This window comes from Nanorana parkeri, unplaced genomic scaffold (genome assembly GCF_000935625.1).
Source record: "Nanorana parkeri isolate BGI_ZX_2015 unplaced genomic scaffold, ASM93562v1 scaffold645, whole genome shotgun sequence".
In the NCBI taxonomy this organism is placed as follows: Eukaryota; Metazoa; Chordata; class Amphibia; order Anura; family Dicroglossidae; genus Nanorana; species Nanorana parkeri.
In genome coordinates this window covers 575740-602037 of record NW_017306913.1, presented here as the reverse complement: position 1 = coordinate 602037, position 26298 = coordinate 575740, and the positions used below count along the sequence as shown (strand labels likewise).

Sequence of the window (26298 nt, the reverse complement as noted above, 5' to 3'; positions counted from 1 at the left end):
CAGCTGTTCAAATTTAAGTTTTTGTTGTAGACCAGGGAAGTAGTACTGCAGCACTTGTGCTGGCCATGAAAAGATTTGCAAAATGGGGGGACTGTTTTATCCTGGCAACTATGGTAATATCTTTGGGTCCATTAAAGCAAACCTGTGCTTTGCTTAAATATTCCCCTCCCCAGCAGCACATACCTTTCCTTTGCAACTTCCCCTCCCTACAGATCTGTTCAGGACTGGAAGTCGAAGAAAGTACGCACTGTTTTAGGGTATGGAGAAGCATGTGATTCATGTAACGGCAATGCTGTCAAACAAGCACTTCAGGAGTCCATAGACATAGCCCTGAGTATGGTACAATCCTATTGACTTGTAGCTTACACAGGGATTTCCTTTTGCTTCCAATGGGTGACCGGTGCTCTGGGTGAGCAAAAGTAAATTAAGTTTATGTTTCTTTTTGCAGTGGCAAAGAGCAGATTCACTTTAAAGCTCCTTTATAGTGTCGTGGTGGGGACAGCTATCAGAATATTTAAAACACTATTTGGGGACATGTATGGGAAAGTGCCGGGGGGATCCAGCTAGCAGGCCACTGTTATAAGTATAAGGACCATATCATGCTGGCCATTTTGTCACCTGCAACAGAACTGGTAGAAATCCATTTACCTTTTCCTTTGGCATCACTACCTCTCTGGCTGAAAATCACTAGAAAGGGAGCAACATCTATTAGGTAAAGCAGAGCTGTGACAACAGCCTAACATGGTCCGCTAATCTGCAGCCGTTGCTGCCTTGTAGTTGAAGTATCCTAATCTGTTGCATCACTTGAATAAATTTGCCCACCATAAACAAGGCAAGTATCATATATTACACAAATCACGTGAATCTTGCTTGTTCCCTAGACGAAATTCATCTTTTTCATGCAAAATATGTGTTTTGTTTTTTTTCTTCTAAGTGGGCCAGACATTCATTGCTGCCGTCTGTGGCAGCTAATGACATTTCTCACCTCTGCAGAGCAATATATTACAGCCAAGAACATTTCCTTCCCCGAACATAGACAGAGATCTTACATGTTAATTAGTTCTCAGAATAATAGAAAACCAATGTGTTATATAGCTGAATTTTGCATGGTAACAGGGGTGCGAGAAACTGTATCAACGTTAAATAATATTAATGAAATCTGCAGAACTGCGCTGACAGAAGCAATCTGCTCAGTCCTGCAACAAGAAATCTATTTTCTATAGCCGGATTTAATCCTATAAGTCACAGATCCATATCTTCCCTCTAGAGAACTTCCTAATCACACAGTGTTTCATTTTTATACATCTGGTGTTGGCGTCTAGTTGGACATTTCTACAAGACGTGTGGTCTTTTAATTAGCAATGAATCATGGACCCAGGGTGGAGATGAAGGCAGAAGACCATCACTTTTAATTTACTTGTTGAAAAGAAATATGAAAACTCCATTTAGTTCACTGAGTGACCAATCACGCTACTGTCATTAAAGTAGAACTCCAATTTTTAAATATGAGTGCCCAATTTCCTCAAACTTTAAAAAAAGAAAAGCAGCTTTTGCTGCAATACACTCCTTCTCTCTGTCACTGTCCCCCAAAACCCACAGCTTAATACCACTGCTACCACAGCTCTTCTGAGCTGAATGATGTCCAGTGTCGATCATCCCACTTCCTGTGAGCCATGACCATCATGGACACACCTCCTGTGGGTACACATCTCATCGGCCTAGGCTTTTAGTGCAGTTCCGCAGAGAGCAGCACTGGCATTATAACTTTTGGCAGTATTAAAAAACTACGCACCACCAGAGAAGACGATGACCCTGCATGTGACAAGTTAAGCTGGGTATATATACAGTGCTGTTTTTTTCATTCAACCCATGGGTTGAATGAAAAAAATAGAACAGATTCCTCGTATCCCAGATCACAAATCACCCGCTGTTTCCTTTGTATTGTGACAGTGGTCAGCAGACAAAGAGTTTTCTCTTCACTTTGAACCTGTGTGACTACTGTCTTTAGAACAAGAAATTAAGGTAACCTAACGGGGCAAAGACAACGATAAAAATTTGACAAGTCCTAATCTTTACCCACTACATCCAACACAAAAAAAAATGTTTTGGATGGGAGCGTATTAATGAGCGTCTAAGCACAGAATTGTGAATGGCCCCTAATACATTCATTCAGCATGATTGAATTATTTTTACATTCAAATGGTGTATTCACAAATGTTCTGCCTTTGGTGAAAGTCAAAAGGAGACTTGCAGTAGAAGCACCTGATCTGTAGCCCATGAGAGGGAGAATGTGTTTTGTTTTTAGTCCTGAAAGCAGGCAGGAACCAAGGCAAAAGTTCAGAATCTGCAGCATTTCACTTCCCAAAGCTGTTATTGCTTTGAAGCCATGTAGCCATGTGTGGGGAGACCAGAAGGAGGACTGCACTTTCTCTGTTGCAGTTAAAGAGTTAAACTCTTATTTTTTTCCAATAATATATTCAGATGCAGTTTAGAAACATTGAGCAGCTCTACCCTCTTGTCTCCAATGCCGCTGCTTGAACCTCGGTGCCTAGTAAAGCCTCCTGCCAGAACCTTTACTGAGCAATAGGTAAAAAAACGGCACTCGTAAGGGGGTCCGTCCATCCACTACTTTATTTGTAAAAAGGCATAACAGCAGCAAACAAACAAACGATTAAGGCCTAGTTTGGGGGCTGAAACATGTAAGCATTTGTTTGTTTGCTGCTGTGATGCCTTTTTACAAATAAAGTACTGGATGGACAGACCCTCTTGCGAGTGCCGTTTTTTTACCTATATATTCAGATGAACCAAATATACAGTATGTTGCCCAGCAAAGTATTTCTTTAACATTTTGCCCAGGAACTTACAGCCATTATGTTTCCTAACAGCTCCAACTCTCTCAGCTCAGGTTCCCTGAACCTCCTGTGGAGTACAAGATCACAGAGTAGTCTCCAGCAGCAGTCCTTCTGCTAGCTTGTAGGACGGAGGAGCGGGAGAGTGGTTTGCCTTGATGTGGCTGTGTGTTTGTGGAGACACACGCAGCTTAATAGCACACATGCGGGTGGCTCCATAGGACCCTGCAAGAAAAAGGAGCCATCCTAAAACAGGATATCAGTGCCAGCGCTCAGGGGGCCTCCTGATTCTCCAGAAAACTGACATTTTTAAACATCAAAGAGCAGAATCCATTTTAAGTATTTTAATCAACATTTGAAAAAGATTGAAATCCTCCTGACTTTAATATAACTTTATTAAGGAATAAAGTGATGTCATCTCCCTGCCCCCAGCCTGTTGACTGGGCAGCAGAAGAGCAGCAGCAGACATATATGTTCATCTGTCTGCTGCTTGTCGGTTCATTTGCTTGCAGAGCAGGCAATCCTAAAACAAAGCGGAATTTAACATTCAGCTGACATGTGGCATCCCTAAGAGAGGACAGTTTTCACCGAATTGCAATAGGTGAATGGAAAACGAAGGCATAGGCACAAGTTTTTATATGGCATAAAGGAAAAGGTGTTTTAGTACATTTATACAGGTGTTTGTTTTTCTACATTTGCTTGTAGCTGTACTCTAGTCTAGGCAATCAGATTCCTGCCTTCTATCACAGGCCACAGCAGTATGTGTTCTTCCACAGGAACTGGAAAGCCACAGGTTGTCCAAGACTACGAGGAGAGTTGTTGTGCTCAGGTGTCTGGCGTCCTCATTTGGATAAAAAATCCTTTTTTCTCAGTTCGGCAGCGTACTATTTTACGCCCGCAGCTGTAGGTCTCTTGCTACAGCTGTCTGCAGCAGGCATGTTTGATTAAAGTTTCTCACCTCTCTGTGGAGCCGGAACACATCACCGTTTTGTCACTCACACATCCCCGAGTGGGAAACAAGTAGCCATTGTTGTAGCAGCAAATCCCACAAATAGAACAAAGGTAATGTCTTGTAACAAAACAAGACATAATAAGACACAAGCATGGTTATACCCCCTTACACACATACACTTCAACATCCCTGTACGTATAGATCCAAAAAAAAGTCACCATCTGGATTTAGCTTTAGCTAAGCAAATAGGTAAAAGCTTTCCATTAGATAATTACTGCAGTGATTGTAATGTTTTATCTGGCAATAAATTAGGTCAGCTGCCTACCTGAATATACTGAATGACCAGGTTTTTCCACCAAAGGGTTTTTTTTCCCTGATGGCACGGGCACATTCCAAGATGACATTGCCAGGATTCATCAGGCTCAAATTGTGGAAGAGTGGTTCAGGGAGCATGAGACATCATTCTCACACATTGGCCACCACAGAGTCCAGACCTTAACCCCATTGAGAATCTTTGGGATGTGCTGGAGAAGACTTTACACAATGGTCTAACTACTCCCATTATCACTACAAGATCTTGGTGAAAAATTAATGCAACTCTGGAGGAAATAAATGTTGTGACATTTCATAAGATAATTTAAAATGATGCCATGGCGAATGCATGCCGTAATTAATGCTAAAGAATGCTAAAACCACATTCACATGTTCTCCCCAGTGGGTGGGAAGACTAAGAGTGTTCACCAATGCTAATTGGAATGTATCCCTCAGTGTTGTTGGTTTCAACACTAGACTGAAGTTAATAGGAAGACGTCTTACTGTCCTGTATCAAGTGCTGTCTTCTATTCTTTTTTTTCACTGACTGACTGGCTCTTCTTAGAACCTAGTGCTGTAGGATCACTATGTGCACCACCAGCTCATATACTGTAGCTGCACCAAATTATATTTTCAAAGTGATTTTCAGTTGTAATGGAACCCATGCATTTGTTTGATCCCCTACTCCCACATTTCACATTTTTTTCAGCACCAGGAACTGTAGATATCTGGGATTTAACCACAACCCTTTTTCACGACTGCAGCAGGCATAGGTTGCTCAGATAAGTTTGGTCTGCAGGATTGAACAGGGCCAGGGTTAGAATCTCCATTGGGCTTCTTTAAGGCACCCAACAGCACTTTGCAAACCTTTATAATTTCCTCATACTTAGAGGCTTCCAGTGGCATGTTAGCTCCAGCATGATGACATCATCACCACCTTCAATGGTATTATCTTGCAGCATGTATTGCTAAAGGTGTGCTGCTACTTTCAGCATTAGAGTAATTGCAGCTTGTTTTGATGCTGAACCAGTGCCAATCAATCCACTATTAAGTCATGGGGGGTGATTTACTAACCTAAACACACGCACGCACCAGGTGTGTGTGATTTTCACACAGCAAAACGTATTTATCAACCAAAAAGTCTCTAAAAGCATATTTCCACTAATGCCATATATGGAAAAATCATGCACATGATGCATATATAATGCTGCTTCACAGTTTAGACAAAAATGGTTAGCTCATGCATTTACATTCCTGCATTCATCAACGCAAGCAACATAACATAGAGCTAATTTACACCACATTACCTTGCAATTCATTGCAGGGCTTTGCACAACACACCTGCTGGGTGTGTACACACTACAAAGGTGTTTCGATTCCTCCCATAGATCATGCTGGGAGGGAACACACTACAGAGGTGTATACACGTTCGTGGTGTGTTTAAAAGGTTAGTAAATCAACCCCATGATATCACTAAGCTGTGAATACAAATAAGTGATATTACTGCACAAAACATAAACCTCTATTGGGGGTCACCAATTGTTCGATATTGAGTAGTTTACAATTACTCCTGCTTGCTACGGAAAATCTTTACTGCCCATCAAGTTGGCTTTGTGTAAAAAATGATAAGATCCAAACACAAAAGAATAGCTTGCGAGTAATGGTTTGATATGAAGATAATCATCAATTTTTTTTTTCCCTCCTCGCCTCCGGCTCTCCTGCCTTTAAGAAACGTGTGAGTGATACTTAGAGTGAAAAGTAATTTAGAAGAGTGTGCATACAGTTTCAGAACTATTGCCTTGGCAAGCCATCAATGCTTAAGTCAATAAAACAAACACACTTCTGAATGAAGGCACAGAAAGCAGTGTCTTCCAATAGATGTTAATGCCACTGCAAATTAAACACTCTATTAATCTCTTTTATCTCAACTTCTTCTGCTTCCTGTCTAACTTTGCTGTCATTGAGACTTACAGCTGGAAAAGTCATGTGTATATAGAAATGATGGAATGAGGCCTGTTAGAAAATGGACCAATCCAAGAGGGAGCAGAGTATAAAAAGAACGATAAACAACTTAATAAAAACAATATTTCACCAGGAAAGAGCTTGTAAGGCAATTACAGAGCAATCTCCAAAAGATTAATTTGCATTGTATGTAAAACGGAGTAGTCTGTTGCAAGCAATTATTTGCTGCTTTTGTGACTTCCATTTATATGTAATAATTTTAGATATATGAATGCGTATCGGTTTCAGTTCTTTGCCTTTTAAATTTATGGTACCTTACATCTTTTAATATTCTGTGATTAATATGGATTTGCTAAATAACTTAAAGTTAATTTTTGCTATGCCCATGCAGAACACAATAAACTGTTCCCTTTTTTTGCCCACCCCAGCAATACCTACTCACCTTCCTTTTTCTTCCCAACTGCTCCATTCAGCTGCAGAGTGCCTTAGAGTCACTGCATTCATAGCTCACACAGGGCTATGGATTCTATGTGTGAAAGCACTTCCTGACCCACTGGTCACATGCTCCTCAATACGTGCAAGCACTAGGTGTTTTCCTTGGCTCCTAATGCTAAACTGAGCAGAGAAAAGGAAGGAGAGTCAAGTATATGCAGGGGAGGGGAGATTTAAAAAGAAACCTTCTTGTTTTGCTCTGAATAGGCTTGCTTTAAAAAGACCTTGTCATTTCATAGCAAAAAAGAAAAGCTGTATGGAAAAAAAAGTATTTTAATACTAACATCTCCTGTTGCCCATGACACAATTCTCCTTTGTATTTAAGAGATATTACTGCCTAAAGAATCTTCCATGTCTAGCACTTTTGGGAGTGTTGGATGCTTGGGTCCCCTCTACATTCTGAGGTTCTTCCCACTGACCCCTCAGATATTACAAGACATAGTGGTGACATAGGGGCTGACAGAGAGAACTGCAGCGCTTAGTGTTGGTCCAGGCATCCAACATACTCAGAACAGTGCTGAATGCTGAAAATACTTTAAGCAGAGGTATCACTTAAATACAGTGGGGATGGTGACTTCTTTTCCTCTTTTCCATGCAGCTTTTTCTTTTTTTTGTTAAAGCAGATCCAAAATAATTAAAACGTAATTGCATTTAGGAAATGCTAATATTTCCTGCAGAAAATAGAGCTCCTTTCTCCTTCTGGTGTCTATACATATAACCAGTTGTGAACACTTGGTCATGTGACCTTTGCCAATGATGCTTGAGAAACTGGTATTGAAGCTGAGACAGCCAATCTGCTTCTCTGTCTAAACTGTCATCCCCCCCTTTGGCAGAGACCCGAAGCCACTTTTATAAGACAACACAATCAAACACAGATTTAGCGCAGGGCCCTCCTTTCCATCTTGTCTTTAATTGTATTGTCATTTTAATGTCTTCCTTATATTGTAAAGCGCTGAGCAAACTGTTGGCGCTATATAAATCCTGTATAATAATAATACACCGTTGCCTTTATTGTACCAAGGACATAACTGTACCCAGAGCATGCCATGTAACTAGCACAAGGTCGAGCAGCAGTAAAGCCTATACTGCCAGGCCACAAAATGTTTTAGCATAAACAACATGCAGCAAATAGCTTTGGATAGTATGAATGAAGGCAGAGTCTGACAGCCTGTATTAAATTGCTATGAAATAAGTTTGATGGAAGAAGTAGTTATGCATCACTTAATATGCATTCTAATAATAACATCTCTAAAAGTACAAGTAATCAGGTTCAATTTTTAGATAATGCTGCTGTTGATACTTTAACCTTTTGTTTCAGACTGACCATGAGTGAAATGTACTTAGCATGAGAATCTAATTGATTTGTTCCTCAGGCACTGTTCAGCTGTTACACATTTTTATATTGAATTGTATAAAACCTGAAGGACAGTAAGAGAGGACAGTGGTTTCAGTAAAAGAAAAAGCAGTAATAACACGTTTTCTTGTAATTCCGCTAACCCTCCTGGCAAGTCAAAGTAAGCCAGCACGTACAATTATGGCTTAAGAGATCTAGTTAAAGTTAGTCCGGTTAATGATAGCACTAATTAAGATGTTATTCAGTCTTAACTGCAATTTTGCATTACATTTAGTTGTTCATTCTTTGTGACACCAGTCACACATGGCATTTGCCTTTTCAATCACCTTTAAAAAACAATTTTTAAGAAAAAAATCAATTACCTCTGATGAGTATAAAGTAAACCCAAACCTCTTAACGGTCGCTGATTTGAAGGATTGTCCTTCATTTGAAACCAAATGTTGTCCCTCTTTTTGGTCTAATTTAGGGGTAAGAAAACTCTGGCCCTCCAGCTGTAGTACAGCTACAAATCCCATTAGGCATTGCAAGACTCTGACAGCCACAGGCATGACTCCCAGAGGCAGATGCATGATGCAATTTGTACTTTCAACACAGCTGGAGGGCTGGAGTTTGCCTACCCCTGGTCTCACGTATAGATATTCATGAAAATGTACTATTTAACTAACAAAAGTGTTATTCTGCACTAAAACCTCCATCCCATTTTTTAAGTATCCCATTTGCTATATTAAAAGGCTAGTATACAGAAAAAGTAAAGGTGGAAAAACAACAATCCCGAATTTAACCATTTATTTTTGGCATATCAATTCTTAATGGTCCACATAACTGGGGGCATGGTAAGGGTGTGTCCATTGCCTAAATACATTGTTGTAGAATGTGTCCCTCTATCTTAATTCAGAAAGTTGGGAGGTATGGTAAACCTTCCCTAACAAATAATATGAGAGCTGCAAGTGCTGACCTTTCAAAGCTGCTAGTTTTAAGACTGCCGACCTGCCGGTTCCTCGTTGTCGCTAGCCCTGTGCAGGTTGTACACCTAAGAGCAAGAGCAGAGTAAAGCAATGGTTTTGGTTACCCTGCGAGCTGGAAGCAAAATAGGTAAGTGTGAGTGTGAGACAACTGATCTTGGTTGTGATACTAAGGCTAACCAGTTGACTTTGGTAGAAGGGAGCAGCACAAGATAGCTGGTGTAGGTGGGCACGAAGAATTAATTCAGTTCTGATTGCATATGTTTCGAATGGCAAATAGTTCAGGAAAAAAAATTGGATCAACATAGCCATGTAACGTTAATGGGCACTTTTTGGCATTTTGGTAAGGTAGCTAAAAGAAGGCCAACACTTTGCCAACACTTTTTTTGCATTCCGCTCATAAATATCAATACCGAGAAACCATCTCATCTTATTCAATACAATAACATTAATTCAAGACTATCATGTAGGTTATTATTTAGGCCAATCAGCAGACTAGGCACCTGTACAGCTAGCAACACATTCCCTTAAGCATCTCCTAAGCTGCTTAGTAAAGTATTAATTCCTAAAAAGAGCATTAGTATATTATGGGTTATTATTTTTGCAGCTATTACTAAGCTTAGTGGTCAGTCCAGGAGGTAGAGATGGCTTAAGTGTGACCAAATTAGATTCCCTGAGACATCGCTTAGGCTACCTAGTTGGAATAGAGTCTCTTTGTGAAATGGTTCTAGACTTCCAATGAGCTTAATAAGATTGGTTACGGGCATAAATATTGACTACATCAACCTGTCTTTTGTATTGCTTAATCTGCAGACAGACCGTCATGCAAATAGATTCTCCATTTGTACATCTGTATTGATCTGTAATGAATTCATGTCTGTAGGTTTGTTTTTTTCCCTGACTTGACAGTATACAGGCTTTCTCCACAGAGGCCCGTGATAGGCAGGAAAGAGATAGGTTGTATAAATATATGCATATAATTAACTACAGACAGATAAGCCAAGTATAATTACTTCCTCTCATCCACTGTTGACTAGACATTCGGGCAGCAGTTGTTAATTATAAGCGTTAATAATAGATTCGTGAGGATGATTTGCCACAGTTCATAGATTTAATAGGTCTAACAAAATTAGGAAATATTTTGTTGCTAGTAAATATGTAATAATAGATCCATTAGAGAAATTCATCCTAAGCACTCCTTTTTGACAGAAGGAAACTTGCGCTATTATATGCGATAATTACAGGCTTGCTGGATGTATTAAAATATAGTGAAAGAAATTGTTGTTTCTCTTATATGTAAGCGTGATTAATACTTTCTGCCTTATCCAGTGTTCTGACGATCAATATTGCATTAGCTTGTCTAGGAATCCCTGTGAGAACAAATTCAATACTTCTTTGTATTGTGTTGGCCCATCAGTTTCTGAATGTACAGTGATTGCAGAGACAGAGAGCAAAGATCTGAGATGTCCAGGGGGCAAAATCCAGACAATCTAAATGTAGACATCCCAAATAAGTGCTTTAGAATTATAAGCCAGAGCCATGAACAGGCTCTTCAATCACAGCTTCTAGATGAACAATGTCCTTCTTGTTCCATTTTCAATGCCCGACTTGTTTATATGTCAAAGAAGGCACCTGAGTTCAATGGCTGCCCTTTATTGTTTAAGTGGTTTCCAGCCTATTTTTATGGTGGCACCAGAATGTTTTTCTTCCAGCTGAGAAGAAATACTTTCTCTTAAAGAAATTACAGTCTATCTTTTGAGAAGACTTCAGTTCAACATTGGATGCACTACTTTTTTCAACTGCTCCACAACACATGGTATTGCGGTACCGTATGGTATTGAGGCATGGTCAAGCTCATTGGGCCGGGAGGTGCATTTGGAGTGCCATTCAAATGATTGGCAATGCACCTGTCCCACTGTAATGCACGGTAGGTGCATAACACGGTAGCGTGTACGTGGCATTGGTGTGAACGGGCCCTAAGAGAAAGGTAGGAATCTACACAGCACATGCTCCTATAAGTACACCCTGTGGGATGGTCTGTGAAAATCTGACTTCAGGAGATTATATGTAAATTAACTTTCTGATTTTAGCACAAACTGCACTTTTATTTGATCGCATAAATAGCTCAGAGATTGCATTTCACTTGTCTGGAATTACTCCCTAATCCTCCTTTCCTTATTTTTTTCCCTAAAAGTTCTTTTTGTCCTAATTAGCTATTTTAATTACCAACTAGTATTTCCATCTTTATTAAGCTACTTTTCTTTTCTTTTTTTTCTGACAGTGGGTCCACACATTGGACGTTACTGTGGACAGAACACACCAGGACGTATTCGCTCCTCAACTGGAATCCTGACGATGATTTTTCACACGGACAATGCAATAGCCAAAGAAGGATTCTCTGCGAACTATACTGTGTTGCAGAGCAATGCGGAGGAAGGTAGGTATCTATGGAGATTGTTATGTATTCTCTTGCCTCTCCAGCCACATAAAATATTTAGAAATGTTTAAATAAATAACATCTACACCAGTCTAGGATATTGTTTCTGTATAACAAGATGTAACTTTTTTCTTTATTAAATGAACACAAATGTATACAAACTGGAGGAAAGACTTAAGTGTAGAACTTGTTCATAGTGACCAATCAGATAGCTTGTTTAATGTTCACAGAGAAAGAAAGATGAAATCTGACTGGTTATTATGGACTAGACATGTGTAATTTATTTTGTCCCAAATCGAAATTGGTACTAGAAAGGTGTTGAGAAAAAGTTTTTGAAAAAGACACTGTCATTGTGGGAGATCTTGTTGAAACAGAATGGGTTTGGAACAAAAGGACTTGGAATTATTCCAGGACCATGATGATACAACCTAATCCTGATCACGGGTAAAAGGAAATAAAGAGTAGTGGGGTGTGTTGTTGGGGGGACCCCCAGTGTAGATATGTGTGAAAGTTGGAATATAAAGAAATAAATGATGGTATGGACTTTAAGATCCCCACAGTCCCCACTTTATTTCCAGACATAGCTGTGTTATTTTATATAAATCTAGGAAGATTATAGCAATACATTTGTTCTGTAAGACATTTTCTTCAGGATCATAGTAATGCTTGCTCAGATAGTGGGTGTTAGAGACCTGCGGCTGCTTAATTTAAACACAGAAGATCCACAGGTTGGGTACTGTAGCCATACCCTGTAAGTCATGCTCCACTCACCCACCTTTTTTATGCCATATGAAAAGGTGAAAAGGCAAAATTTGTCTCTTGTTGTTATCCTTTGTGTGTCAGGGCTGGAGCTTACTGGAGGCCTGTACAGGTGGAAGCCTTTGGGTACAGCCATTGAACAAGCCCATACTGTCTTGGGATTATTTTGTTTTTTTGTTTCTTTGCACACACCAATAGGCATGGATACGGGGAATACAATTCAAACCATGAGTGGTTCTGCTGAAGACAGTCACAAATGTTGTTTGGTCTGTAGGAATGCTTGGTGAAGAACAACTGGAACAGATTATGCAGCAATTTGCAGTTCCGTTTCATTGTCAGGGAAGAGCAATGTTTTGACCCTCTCATAGTAGGCTGGATTAGAATCCATAATAAGTATAGTACCAAGCCAGTTTAACTTCAAAGCATTCACATGTGACCCCAATTACCTGGACAACAACATCATATATTATATAAAGCCAGTGGCAGGAAGAGGGTGCCATGTTTGCCAGCCCTAAAATCCACAAAAAAGATCATACTTGCCTGAAGATCTATTAACATAACAGGTGACATATGTATATAATCTTACATTTATGTCAAGGAAAAAAAAATATGCAGTACATCCTGCAATAATGTACATTTCCATATGTTGTATCCCTTTAAAGACCCTGCTAGTACAGAAAATATATGTTTGCACTCAGCCTATTGTGGACTATCATCACACAGCATTTTATGGACTGAAATGTTGTCAGCCCTACACAATGCCTTTTGGTAAGCTACTCAACACTCCCACCCTCAGATCTTTACAACATAAAGGCTAGTTATTCTGTTCTCCAAGTTGAGAATTTGGAGGGCTCTTTGAGATAATATAAGAAGTGTAGAGGTGGTATCTGCATGCAGTTGCCTTTTGCCTTCTAAATCCGTAAAGGTAGCCCTGGGTAAAGATCTGAGAATTCGATTGAGGGGGCAAACCAGTTTATTTCAAAGTCAGATAGTAACTTTATGCTTACTCTTAATGATTAATCTATATAGCAGCATAAATCACATTTTAAATATGTTTCAATAAAAAAAATCTATCTGATAAGTTTGAGAATAATTAGTACTCTGCAACGATTGTTGTTGTTTGGAATGGCACAGGATGCAGAAGAGGAAGTACCTCCACTTGAAGGTTAGAGAGCTACTGATTTTGCCATGGATAACACATATCATTTATAAAGTTGTTGTTGGGTTTTTTTTTTACTGACTTCATTCAAACCTAAAATTTACTAGCAGGTTGGAGAATAATGTTGACTTGTACATCATTGCAGGGACGTGCGGCCAGGGAAGGCAGGTGAGGCAAAACCTCACCTAGAATTATGGATAAAAAGCTGTCAGCTTCATGTCTGAAGCTGACAGCTTTTTCTCCATTCAGATCGGCATCTAACAGGTTACGCAGCAGGGAAATCCTCCCCGCTGTGTAACCTGTCATGGACGGAGCGCCTCGGCAGTGAGGAGCAAGTGAGGGACAGGGAGGCTCCTCCCTGTCTCCTCCCTTCCTTCTTTACACTAGCTTGGGGGCAGGGCTTCATCAGTCTGGGCTTTGGTCGGTGGGGGATGGGCTTCTGGGGTGGGGCTGGGCAGTGTCTCACCCTGAGCAAGACGTACCGCACGTCACTGCATCATTGCATATAAATTATATTGTTTTCTTTAACCCTTTCGCTGCCAAGGACGTATGGCATACGGACCTACAAAAGTGCTTCCAGCTGGCCAGGTCAGTATGCCATACGGACCTGGCATTTACAGTTCTACTATAAGCTGATGGTCGCTTTAGCGACCATCAGCTTATCTATAAAGCTGGTTATACTTTTTTTTTCTTGTATTTAGATTTTCAATGTAGAGAGCCTCTCGGAATGGAATCTGGGGAGATCACATCAGATCAAATCACTGTATCCTCACAGTACAGCACCAACTGGTCCGCAGAAAGATCTCGATTGAACTATATTGAGAATGGTTGGACACCTGGTGAAGACTCTGTTAAAGAATATATACAGGTATGCAGCAACTCTAACAATGTCCAACTCTAAGGTGCCAACTTATTTCTAGAGTTATAGATATATGTAAATTCTACAACCTCTTGTCTGATTAAAAGTGTGAGTCCACTCAAAACTGACATTTCAAATTTTGGTAAATGCTGGAGAAACAAACGACGCGGCAAATGCACTTTGCTAAAAAAAAGTCTAATTGCTTTTAGTAAACCAACACCTATAACTGAGAAGTGCCACCCATGCTTCTTAGGCAGGCAGATTTAATGAAAATAACTGCCTATCCCTGTGTTCACCAGGACCCATTGAGTAACCTTATGGGAGTCACAACACACGTTGTAAGAGAACATTACCACCCCATAGGAAGACTTAACATGACCAGGTTCTCCCCTGATCTTCACAGGCTGTGTTCTATTTAGACTACAATTAAATGGGGGACAGGTGATTTAGGTCACCCTTAGGGCCTATTCACATCTTAGCATCGCAGCAATGCATGGTATTGCAGTGCCATTCATTTTTTTATTTGGTCCCTTAATTTACATCCCCAATGCACTACAAGAAACCCATGTCTTAGTGCATCACAACACAGTGCATCTGGGGGGAAAAAAGGTACAAGTCAGTTAAACCTCTGTTGTGGTGCGTTATTTTGAATTGGCTGCCTTACTGAAACGCATTTTAATAGGCTACATAACATGCGCCATCATGTGTGCAGTAATGCTTTGCAGAGGTCTGAATCTGACCTTGGATATGTGAGCTAACAACCATGTTGTACAAACTACATGCTAAAAAATGCACTTTTAATAACAGGAAAGGTTTACAAGTCATGTCACAAAACATTCATACTTCTACACACGACATTTCATGTATAAGAGCCGGTATCCTTTGGGAAAAAAAGCTTTTTTTTTCTTACTGACGTTAGTTCACTTATGAAATAGGAAATCCTGTGCTAAAAATAGTGAAGCTCACAGCAGGGGGGAAAGTAAATATAGCCAGACTAGGGCTGGTAAGCATCACTTGAAAATCCAGTTGCAATGGACTACTGTAGAGAGGGAAATTATATATACACATGTTTATATCATGCCTCTGTTAAGAAAACGATATACAGTACTATGGGATCATTTTTGTACGTTTCTGAATAAGCAAAACATGTATGAAATCTGCTGCATTTAAATCCCCAATTCTGGAAGATTGATCAGCTAGAAGAATGTAGAATTGTTACACCTTAAAGGGCTTGAGTTCCCAAATATACTTTAGTCTCAGGTAGAGCCTGGTGGGCTAAGTCAGCCCCTGGCTTGTTATATGTCTTCACCAACAGTGAGATCTTCCTAATTCTCTCATAATCATGAGTGGTTCAAATAGTTATTCCAATTAAAAAACAGTGACCTCTGTAGCTGCAGACACTGTGAAGCAATTCATTATCTAAGTTTGCAGCAGAAGCACTCTGAAACCATTCAAGTTGTTCTCTCTGTGACATAGCTCACTCTGCTCTTCCTCCCATAAGTGACTTGGTAACCTTCCAGCCTATTAATCTCTAATTTTCACACAATACAATGATTTGAAAGACTTCAGGACCTCAGCTGTGAACTTTGAAGATTAATTACGCCACAGTACCTGCAGATACGGAGGTCAGCAAGTGTTTGTTATAGAACTCTTTTAGAGTTTGTTAAGAATAATTATATATTGCATTGCCCATTAGCCATACACAGTTTTTTTTAAAGGTAAGTTGAATTAATGTCTAAGTTAACACAGTGACAATGTTTCCTATATACTTTTAGCAGTACACCGATTCATCTAGTTTGTTGCCTAGAGTTTCTGTTTAACTTTTGAAATGACTGGACTACTTTTGTTAGATAGACACTTGTGAATATGTTCAGGACCATGGCTTCTCAGCATGCATATGCCATTAACCCATGAAACATAAAATATACATTATATTTGAAATGTTATCTGCTTAGTCTTATTAGAGCAGATCATATTTTAGGTTTTGTGGTCCTTGTGGAACCATTATGTGAGGTATAAGAAAGCCTAATAAAGGACAGATTCATTAGAGGACTGGATGGAAGCCAGTGTAGGATGATGCTTTTGCATCCTTGTCATTGTATTAAGGTGCCTTTTACTGCCATAATGTGTTACACAGGAAATTACTCAGCTTAATAGATGTGGGTTAAAATGTCGGTTCTGATTAGTGAAACTGCAAAGGGCAATAAATTGTATTATATTTTTACAGTTACCTTTACCATACAGGTAGAAAATAGCATAAGCTTTCTAGCAGGATAATTATTTCTGAGTAACAACAGTGCATTCTGTTTATACCAGCATGCTTTTGGGTAGACATTTAGGAGGCTAGTGCTGTTTTATAATTTGTAGTAGAAAAGGCATTTTCCCCATAGCCGCTGGGAAGAAGGACATATTACTATTGAAGTTTTATATTTAAATTAGCCTACATCTAAGAATTCTGGGGAACCAGGAAGTCACTCTTATCCAACTACCAAAGGTCATTGAGGGTTTTTTTTTCATACTGTTAGGATTTACTGACTTATCTTGTGGGGTTTTTGTTTTGCCTTTTTATGTAATCAAAGATGGCTGATAATTGTGGACTTCTGTCTTTTTTCAGCTTTGTTACGGATTTGTTGAAGTGGTCAGATATATAAATCGCCTCAGGGAAATGCACCTATTAACATATGTGGGAGATATTAGGACTGTTTCTGGGTTAGTGTCCAACTAGTAATCAGGTCTGAGTAGCGTTAGCCTTTAGTTAGTTACTTACTATAGAGAAGACCATCATCTGTTTCTGGTAATAGTGTAAAGCATAGTAGAGCCTTCTAAAAACAGAAGGTGAGTCTCACTTGTAGTAGTTACTTACATTCAACTGGACAACTTCTATGAGTTTGAAGATGCTTTGCTGTTCACCTAATCAGTTTCTTAAGTTCTGAGTGTCAGGAACATAGTCCAGCATTTATAGCCACACAAGTAACTCAGTCACCTTAATACACTCACCATGCAATGTGCCAAGGCAGATGTAGATTGTCCAATCACATGATGTTCTTGTATAGTCATGTACAATCAGCAGCTTCCATTACACATTTCATGGTGATTGAACTAAGTGACTTAGTTACTCATGTGACTATAAATACTGTAGTATGTTCCTGACACTCATTAGTATCTGCCTCTTTCTCTTCCCATTGGGTGGGTAGCATGGGCATATGGTGACCTATAGATATTCGGAAATCTTGTAAAGATCCTAAAGAATGTATATATGTTGTTTTTACCGCAGCTATAATGTGATTTTTCACAAACCACTAATCATTCAATATGCTGGCCAGGGTGCCTTTAATAGCTTTCTTCCATCTACCTCTGCCAGGTCCATGTTAAATCAATAATTATTTTCCTGTCTGGTGAACCATTACATTATACACATTTGTTAATCGATCTATAATATTGGCACATTTTATAGCCTATTGGCAGTCTTTATAAGTGTGAAATATTTTAATCACTGCTCATCAAGAAGAGCCAATTCTAAAAATATGCTCAAATCTATGAAGACTCCTCAAAGAAGTTTTCGCTCAAGGCGAGAATGCAGTACATGCTGAGAGGCAATGTGCCAAGACGTTACAGTGAGGAATATTTGCATATTACATCATATGCAAGAAACAGTGAATGCAAAGGATATTTTAATTAAGATTTTTAATTTAGGTGTTCCCTGCTGTGCCGTTATTACTGCAATATCTTTAAAAGCTGCCATAGATGATAACAGATCTTTGGCCACTAGTATATATTATTTATGCTTCCTTATAAAATATATCTTTTTTTTAACACATCAGCTCAGTTTGAAATGGCAAGGATCCAGAAAATATCACTGATCAAAAATTATTTGCTTTTTCTTATTTTACATTTTCCAAAAGGTGATATATTATGACAGGTTTATCATATCAGAAATACAGTATATTCCAAATCTATGATAGCTACAAAAAAAGAAAGATCTGAGAAAGGGCTCTTGATTTAATAAGGTTTTTACAATTCATTATAGAATCTCAAAGTAACCCAGAATGGTCAGGTATGAATGGGTGTATTTTCTTACAGATTGTAGCCTTACTACAGCCAAAATGTATTTTTGTTTAGTTTTAAATAGAGTGGGAAGGTGTTAATGTTTTTTTATTTCTCGCAGTGGCCCCATTGGGGATATTTTGCCTCACTTTCTTTCCCTGTGACACCTGTAGAAGAAATGTAGGGTGTGTTTCTTACAAGGCCAGAAGGGCATTGACAGGGAAAAAAAACACTTTCAGAAGCTCTAACAGCTCTAATATGTTTTTGCCCATATTGGAGAAAAATGCCATTACTTTCTGTCCTAATAGGCAATGGTTATCTCCAAGAGTAATGTCCAAAATAAGTATTGCTAAATAAAGGGCTACATTTAAATTTGCACTCTTATATAAATTGCAGACTGAGCATTGTGATGTTTGCACCAGTTCACTTTAAGTAGTATGAGGCTTGAAAGGAATGAATAGTGTTTCTCAGAATAACAAAGGTAGCTTTAGTAGAAACATCAGACAAGTGTCATGTATTCAGGGACAGAACTTCCTGTAAACTCCTCTTCATTCAGCAGGGAATATCCGATAGAGCCATGTTTGTTGTAAATAGGATGACAAGCAATTCTTCTGTGCGGACATACTGACTGCTAACTGTTCTTTGAAACATCAAAAAAATGTGGATGTTCCTTCCCATACATTCATCAGCTATACTCTCCTGACACAGCTAATGAGCAAACAGATTGACCTCTGAACTAATACAGTTTCCAGAGGGAGGAAATGGCACTTGACTTAAAAATGTTACAGTTTCCGCTGGTTGTCTTTAAGAAAAGAGAGAACCATATGTTTCTCTCATGTTTATGTATGTACTATAAATAGGTCCCATAAATAGGAGAACATACATAAATATTATACCTTCTTTGGTTTCTACAAATGTATGTTAAAAAGGCTCCCCCTTAGCCCAGTTTGGGGCTGTGTAGGTCTTGTTCACACAAGCTACAACTTTAATAAGTAGCAGTATGTTTAGCAAGCTTTTACAAAGCATTTGCAACGCCACCTTCAAGCAACTTTGATGACTTTAAAGCCCAGCTTTCCAAGCTCCCCCTTCCCAAATGGACCCTCTTTCTCCCTTGTTGCCCCTGCTGGCATTATTTTGTGCTTTTTGGTTTTAATGCCTACCTTTTTCGAAGTCTTTTGGATGGCGACATGATGCTGCTGGGCTCTCTTCCTCTTTACCTCTTCTCCATGTTGGGGTCCTTACGGATGCAGGGAGTGGGTCTGACGTGATAACATCAGCGCCACTTTGCACCAATACACTGTGAATGAGGGGTGCCAGTGTCATGCCCCAGGGTCAGTGCCCCAAGGGCCAGTTAAATGCAAGCAAAGATAGATAGACATAGAGAGATAGATAGATAGATAGATAGATAGATAGATAGATAGATAGATAGATAGATAGATAGATAGATCTATGTGACAGAACCATAGCTAGTTTAAATGGGCCCCTTAAGTCCCAGAAAACCTTGTGCAGCTAAGCAGTCTGTACAAATGGTTTATTAATTCTCTGTATTTAGTGATCTCAACAACATCTCTATGTCACACATTGAATTCTCCTTTAATAAGATTGAATAGTTGGGCACCAGGCAGAGGTTCTAATAATATAACTGTAATCTAGAACAGAAAAGAAGGTCACAGGCCCCCCACTCTTCTCCGCTACCTAGTTTTCCTACATCTGCCGAGAACCAATCTCCCGTGATACTTATGATATCTTAATGAAAGTGCATTTCACTCCATTTTACCAGCCGACCATTAATAACACTGAGGCATAAAAATTTAACGCACATGTCCAAACTGGTCTACATCGAAAATGACAGCTGAACAAGTAGTTAGGGAGATGCAGAATCAGAAATGACGTTCCGCCGTATATCTTTCGGAAGGAGCTTGAGTGCGCAATGAAACACTTGAGAAACCGCATCATAGCACAACTGTAAACACCATCCCGCTTAAAACGGCTGTGATGAATAATGGATGGCCAATCAGTGCATCTTCCAGCCCAGTATACATATTCCAGCGGCGCTTCTGCAGACAAGAAAAAAATGTCATCCGTCTTTGCCAAATAACACAGTATTCAGCAACAATTACTCACTCACGGAGTCAAGAGCAGTGCATGGGAAACTGTGGGATGTACTGGAATCGAGCTACGTGTGTTTCTTATTTATGAAATGATTCTTCACTGTCAACATCTGCTCCTCTATCTTCGTCCACGGCCAAAACTCATTGCTGTATAACAGAGTGGAGCTAGACATGAAACAAACCCCGGGCTTTCGTGATGGGGGAAATACAATCTGCTTAACTATAAAAAGAAAAAATAACATGTTTTTGTAAGCGCCCACTGTACTAATTAATGAGAAATATAGCATGTTTTTGATGAAGGTTGTTTTCCTTCTGTTTTTCAACACCCAGGATTAAAATATATGCACTCATTCTGTGTCCTAAAAGCAAACTCCATACCCAAATTGATTTGTTTGATTTTGGTAGAGTGGGACAAGGTTCTTGTGAAGATCTTTAACATTTTCTGGCACAGTATTACCAGGCTGAGAGTTCAGCATTAAGTGGATGTATAGTGGCATTAGGTATATTTTCTTTTTCATTGACTAGATATCATATTGCATATGAATATCATGCGGTGTTCTATCCAGTCAGCAGATGGAGCTGTAGGCTCCTTTTCTCATATTTCCTCTGTCTCCTTTTCCCTTCTGTTGATTGTTTGCTCTTTACAGGTTTCATAGGTTAGGACTGGCATTTCTATTTTGATATCAATTTAAAGCATATCTAACCCCAAAATGAAAAGTGTTATATATTGCAGCTTACCAATGTTTAAATTCAGCTTTCTTTTTTTATTTCTTTCCCCTATATTTTTACCTGTGATCCAGCCAGTAACACTTTTCCTGTCTTAGGGTGGCTCCACTCTGTGGAGGAGCAATTAAACCACCCTTTAGTCAGCAGCATTGTCACCCTGTGGAGAGAGAAGTATTAGATAGATTTATATAGTTAGCAGATTTAGATGGACTTGCATAACACATTAAATCAGATCTCCAGCTGACACATTTAAAGTGACACTTAACTCAGGAATCAAATCTTAATAATTAATTCAAGTACCTTAATTATTAAGAAAGCTGTATATTATTTGTGCTGTGGATCTTTAAATCATCTCCAAGTTGGTCCTGACACTGTGCTTCCTTCTGGAGGGTGGCTACTTTCTTTCCCCATGGTCCCTGTGTGTGTTATAAAGAAGCCACCGCTCCAAGCTTACTACTGTGATGGACTACAATCTTAATACAAATTAGTAAACTAAACCTGAGATTGCAGTCCACCACAGGAGTGAGCTTGGAGTGGTGGTTACTTTACAACACACACAGGGACCATGGGGAACAAAAGTAGCCACCGTCCAGAAGGAAGGACAGTTGTAAGCACCCCTGTCAGTGTTAAATGGTTTGTTTCAATCCTCTATCTGCCACTTTTGTTAGACAGTTTAGTCTGTTAAAGGAGAGGATGTTGGAAAAAAAACAGACTTACTGGCCAGATCAGCAGGTGAAAATAAAGGGAATAAATTCCCTACATTTTTGCTTTTGGGTTTAAATATACTTTAATTATATAACATTAACCTACAACTAGTGTAGAGTCCATTTAAAGTAGAGTTATCATTAAAATACAGACTTTTAAGTGCCCACACATATTCCAATCCAATTATTCATCCCATTCAATAAGTTGAAATGATGTAAGTAAGTTGCCACCACAGCACTATTTGGCACGTGGGCTATTAGAGAAATCTGCTGTGGTTGTAGTCACTCTTTGGTAACTACACACAGAAAACAAGGAACAGAAACCTATATGCACACATGTCAAATCTGGCTCTGCGTTGTGGAAACATAAATGTTACACGTATTGTAATTCATTTAAACAAAACCAGCTCAAACTTTCACCAGTACTTACATGACTTTGCAGAATACCAATAAAACCGTCCAAATGAAAATCCCCACTGCCCCCTCCCCCTCCACCGCCATTATGTCTCGGAGCTCATTGCCAGCATTTGTCCTCAGTATATAAAATAAATATTTTATAAAGCTGTGTTGCCTTAGGTGAAAGTACCTCCATTACTCATCCATTTTAACAACAGGTTTTGTGCTAAAAACAGTCATTAGAGTAATGAACTATGTGCATTAAATATTTACGCCTGTTCGGTTATATATAATACGTGGTTCATGGTTGCGTCAAACATAGAGACACAGAGAACGGTTTGTTCATAAGCCTTTGTCTGTCATCTGCATAATAAATTAGTAGGTTACATCTTTGTGTTTTGTGCTGTGTTTGCCACGGTCATCCTGTATGTACATGATTTAAATTGGCAGTTTTCAAACAAGCGGTCTATGTGTCTCACAGTGCAGAAGCCGTACACATGGGTAGTCATGTTCTTTGTGCCCAACCAGACAAAGATGGACTTCTGCATGGCCAGTGGCTTTGGTCTAGGGTGGCAGGGATACCAGGAGCTGCACACAGCCACTCCATACATCATGCTGTTGTCATTAAGACATTACTATGTACAGTATAGTGAAAGCTTCCGGACTGCTGCTCTGCCTGACCCTGGTGGGTGCTCCTTGTTGCCGGTCTGCACAGTTTAGCATTTTTTTTGTTGAAAAAGTTGAATGAGTACGTCAAGTGCATTTACACCAGCTCTGTTCACCTAGAACCAAACTGCAAGCAGAGTTGGGTGACATTTTACTGAACTTCTCTAGTTTTTGGGTCTAGGTGTAGTGATGCAGAGCAGACAAACTGTCTCTATTATTCTCTCAAAACTGAACCTCGTAGTGCCTTGGGTAGCAATGATTTTTGATTGTGGTTTTGTGATTCTAAAGGGTGCTTTTCAGGACTATTTGTCCTGCAAAACAACATGTATATTTATTTGTAAATGGAGGCAAAACAAATTCTAGTAGTATAATTTTTTTATTCCCAATTGAAAAAACACCCCTTAGGATCACACAACCACAGTTGACTATCAGATCAGGAAAATACCACATTATGGCCATTAGATGGAGCTTAGGAGCATAGGAAGAAGTATTTATTTCTTATGCTCTTCAGCACCATCTAGTCCTTGGCCCGCCCCTTTCATTCATTGGACGCCAGTTCATTCAGTCATGGGGGCTCAGCATCACATGTGTGCATTACATGCAAATGCAGCTTGCCTGGGAATGCCCTCTTCTACACTAACACGCACGCATCAAGGCATTTTGATATTTGCATAACTCCTCCCAAGGTCCAGCCCACTGCTTACATCAGGGCTGAGAGAAGTGCTGAAGCAGGTGGCTGTGATGTTTTGCCACCTCTCCCACCAGCCATGATCTCCATGTATTCTATGGAGATGCTTATCACTGGATTAAAAATAAGATATAGATATGTAATGAAAACAGAAAGGTTTATTTAAAAATGTAATTAGCATGTTGATGAGGTGGGGGGAATATAGGCAGATTAAAATTAAGCTTTAATCATTGATTGTACAATTTAAAATATATATATATACTGTATATATTATAAGTGCAATAATATTGTTGCAAGTACAGAATTAGTGATTTCTCTGCAGGAAAAATCAGCCTAATGCTATATATTTCTGTTTTTGTTTGTGAAACAAAAGCAAATTTTACTTAATAAAGCCTTATAATAAGGAGTTATAATCATACTGCAAAATAACAGAAGATACCTCTTATGCGACACAATACATGGCTTGTACTCAACAGCAGGCCTATTTGTGATGTAATCAATGCAGCAAATGTTGGCTAAACATATTTGACAGCTAGAGACCTCCCTGCAACAACCTTTGAACTATAAAATGCTGTTTGCATGTCAAGAAATTCTGGTTGAAGTCACGCTATAGTTTATTTGTCACATAATGCCAAATCATAAATCTGAACAAGGCTTCTATTGCTGAATGCCAATACCCCCTTCCTACTTATAATACAGCAAGACATCCATTGATTGTTGGTTTCCAGTGATCTACAGACATGAACTTTTAGCTCTGTGTGTGACAGAAGCCTGCATTATTGCTGTGTCAGAGTAAATAAAATAGACTCTCGCAGTCATCTGTCTCTTCTGTGCATACAGGTTTAAGGTAAAAAGTGCATAGGGCTGCTTTATGGAGCTTAGATCATTTTTCAGCTCGATGTGCTCTGGGCTATGACAAATTGGCTCTTTAATGAAACACTAAAAGCAGCCACTGCAATCAGCTGAGAAGTGTAATGTTCGGATTGCTCAGCTTTGTACATGCGCCCACTTCACCGTGTGCTAGGTGCAGCAGTAATAGGAAAAGATCTGTTTGTTTGCTCCCATGGCGACCCTGGAAAAATCACCATAGCGTGATAACATTAAGCATGTATGTGCATTTCTGACTTGCTAAGAAACTTAAGTGCTAGTGAAAAATGTACAACCTTGCCATTTCTCAGAAGTAACTATTGACATACATTTTACTGTGCGTCCAGCAGACTATTGTCCTCATTGCAGAGCTTGCAAAAACAGGATGCGCTTATTGGTATATGCAAATCAGTTATTGTAAGTAAAGTTGTTCCCGTTCTGTGTATTATACCAGAAATATAAATAAAAATATATAGTCGTCCACTATAGAAGTTTCACAGGCAGGCTGGGGAGAGGTCATGTACAGCCTACGGGTATACCTTGGAAATGAAGCGTCTTTTTTAAAACCTGTGGTAAAAAGGTCACTTGCACCCCAATACAATGTTCTTTATACTTTGTTTGCATGAAGAAGGGACCTATACGGTTCCAAAACGTCGCTATACGATGTGACAATTCTTTTGTCAATAAAGAACATTGACTGAAATTCGTATTGGAGTGCGAGTTACTTTTCTACCACGTGATACTGATCTGCAGAGGCATCTGCTGTCATCTCAGCATCCACTCATTATCTTGGGTTATACCCAGTCAGGTGTGCGATGGGATCTACTTGAATACATTTGTTAGAACCTGAGGACTACTTTTTAGTATACTACAAAAGCTGGAACGCATAAGTATATTTTTTGGAAGGGTGATGCAACCCTTTAAAACAGCAACAAATGATTCCCAGAGCATTATGGGTTTTCTAAGGAGGAAGTTTCTTCCTTTCAGGTAGGCTGTCTCTCATTGAAACAGCCAACAGAATCATAGAGGAGGGGGAGGAGTCACTAGTGTGACTGCAGATCTACAGACACAGCGGGCAACTTGCAATCGTTCATGAAAAGTTGCACAATCCCGCACACTGTTGTAGCCCCTGGTCCCAGTGACTAATGTAGCAGGACACATTGATGCAATTGTTGATATTTGATACTTTCCTTTTGTTGTTCTATATAGCCTGAGTATGACTGCTGCTTCAGGGCTGGCCAACTCCTGGTAAGAAAGGCTTAGACAATGTACAGGGTGTAGTGAATTAAACCTGAGACACTTGGGTTGGCCAAAAGCACATATTTTCTGCTTCTTCCTGTGCTATCTGGAAAGCACATGTGTAGGCGGAAGAATCAATGAGTGTACACGTGTTCGTAGCTAGCAGGGATAAAATAATTCCTTCAAAGCTCAAATTGTGATCCAGCATCTGATCTCTATCTTAGATGAAAGGATACCTATAAATGGATCTTTCTGGACATAAATGGGTCACATGATAAACTCCGCTAAACTCATTCTTATGGAACACATTTAGATATTTATTTTTGTATTGTAATTAAATTATATGCATACAATGTTTTATTTCTACAAAAATAGCTTTTCCTGCCAGTGTTCTTGAAAAGAAAACACCTAACATTGTATTAGTTGGAAGTTCTCCCTTTTTCTTCCACAATCTGCTTTCCATACTTCATATTCCTTCTAGCAGAAGGCACAGAACTCACCTTTATAATTATCTTTATTGGTCGTGTTCGTAAAAAAAGAAAGATTAAAGCGCTAACAGCTGTTTTGGAATTCTTTCAGGGGGTCTTCCAGTTCATGTAACATTCTTTTCAGTGGTTAAAAAGAGTATTAAAACTGTCTGCTTTGATCAAAAGCCAAACAAAAAAAACACCTGAAAATAAGACACATATTCCCTTTACAAACATGTCTCTTCGAGGTAAAAACGGGCTATCTCTATTGCAAATAAACTAATGGGTAACAA

At 39.2% G+C, this 26298-nt stretch overlaps 1 protein-coding gene across 1 annotated transcript in view; it reads left to right on the top strand.

The window, feature by feature from the left end:
* The window catches only part of NRP1 (neuropilin 1), a 153587-nt gene that overhangs the window by 68121 nt on the left and 59168 nt on the right, over positions 1-26298 (top strand). The window contains exons 5-6 of the mRNA XM_018563251.1: positions 11165-11320; positions 13940-14106. Coding sequence (XP_018418753.1) covers positions 11165-11320; positions 13940-14106 — 323 coding nt within the window. The remainder of the gene's footprint in view (positions 1-11164; positions 11321-13939; positions 14107-26298) is intronic.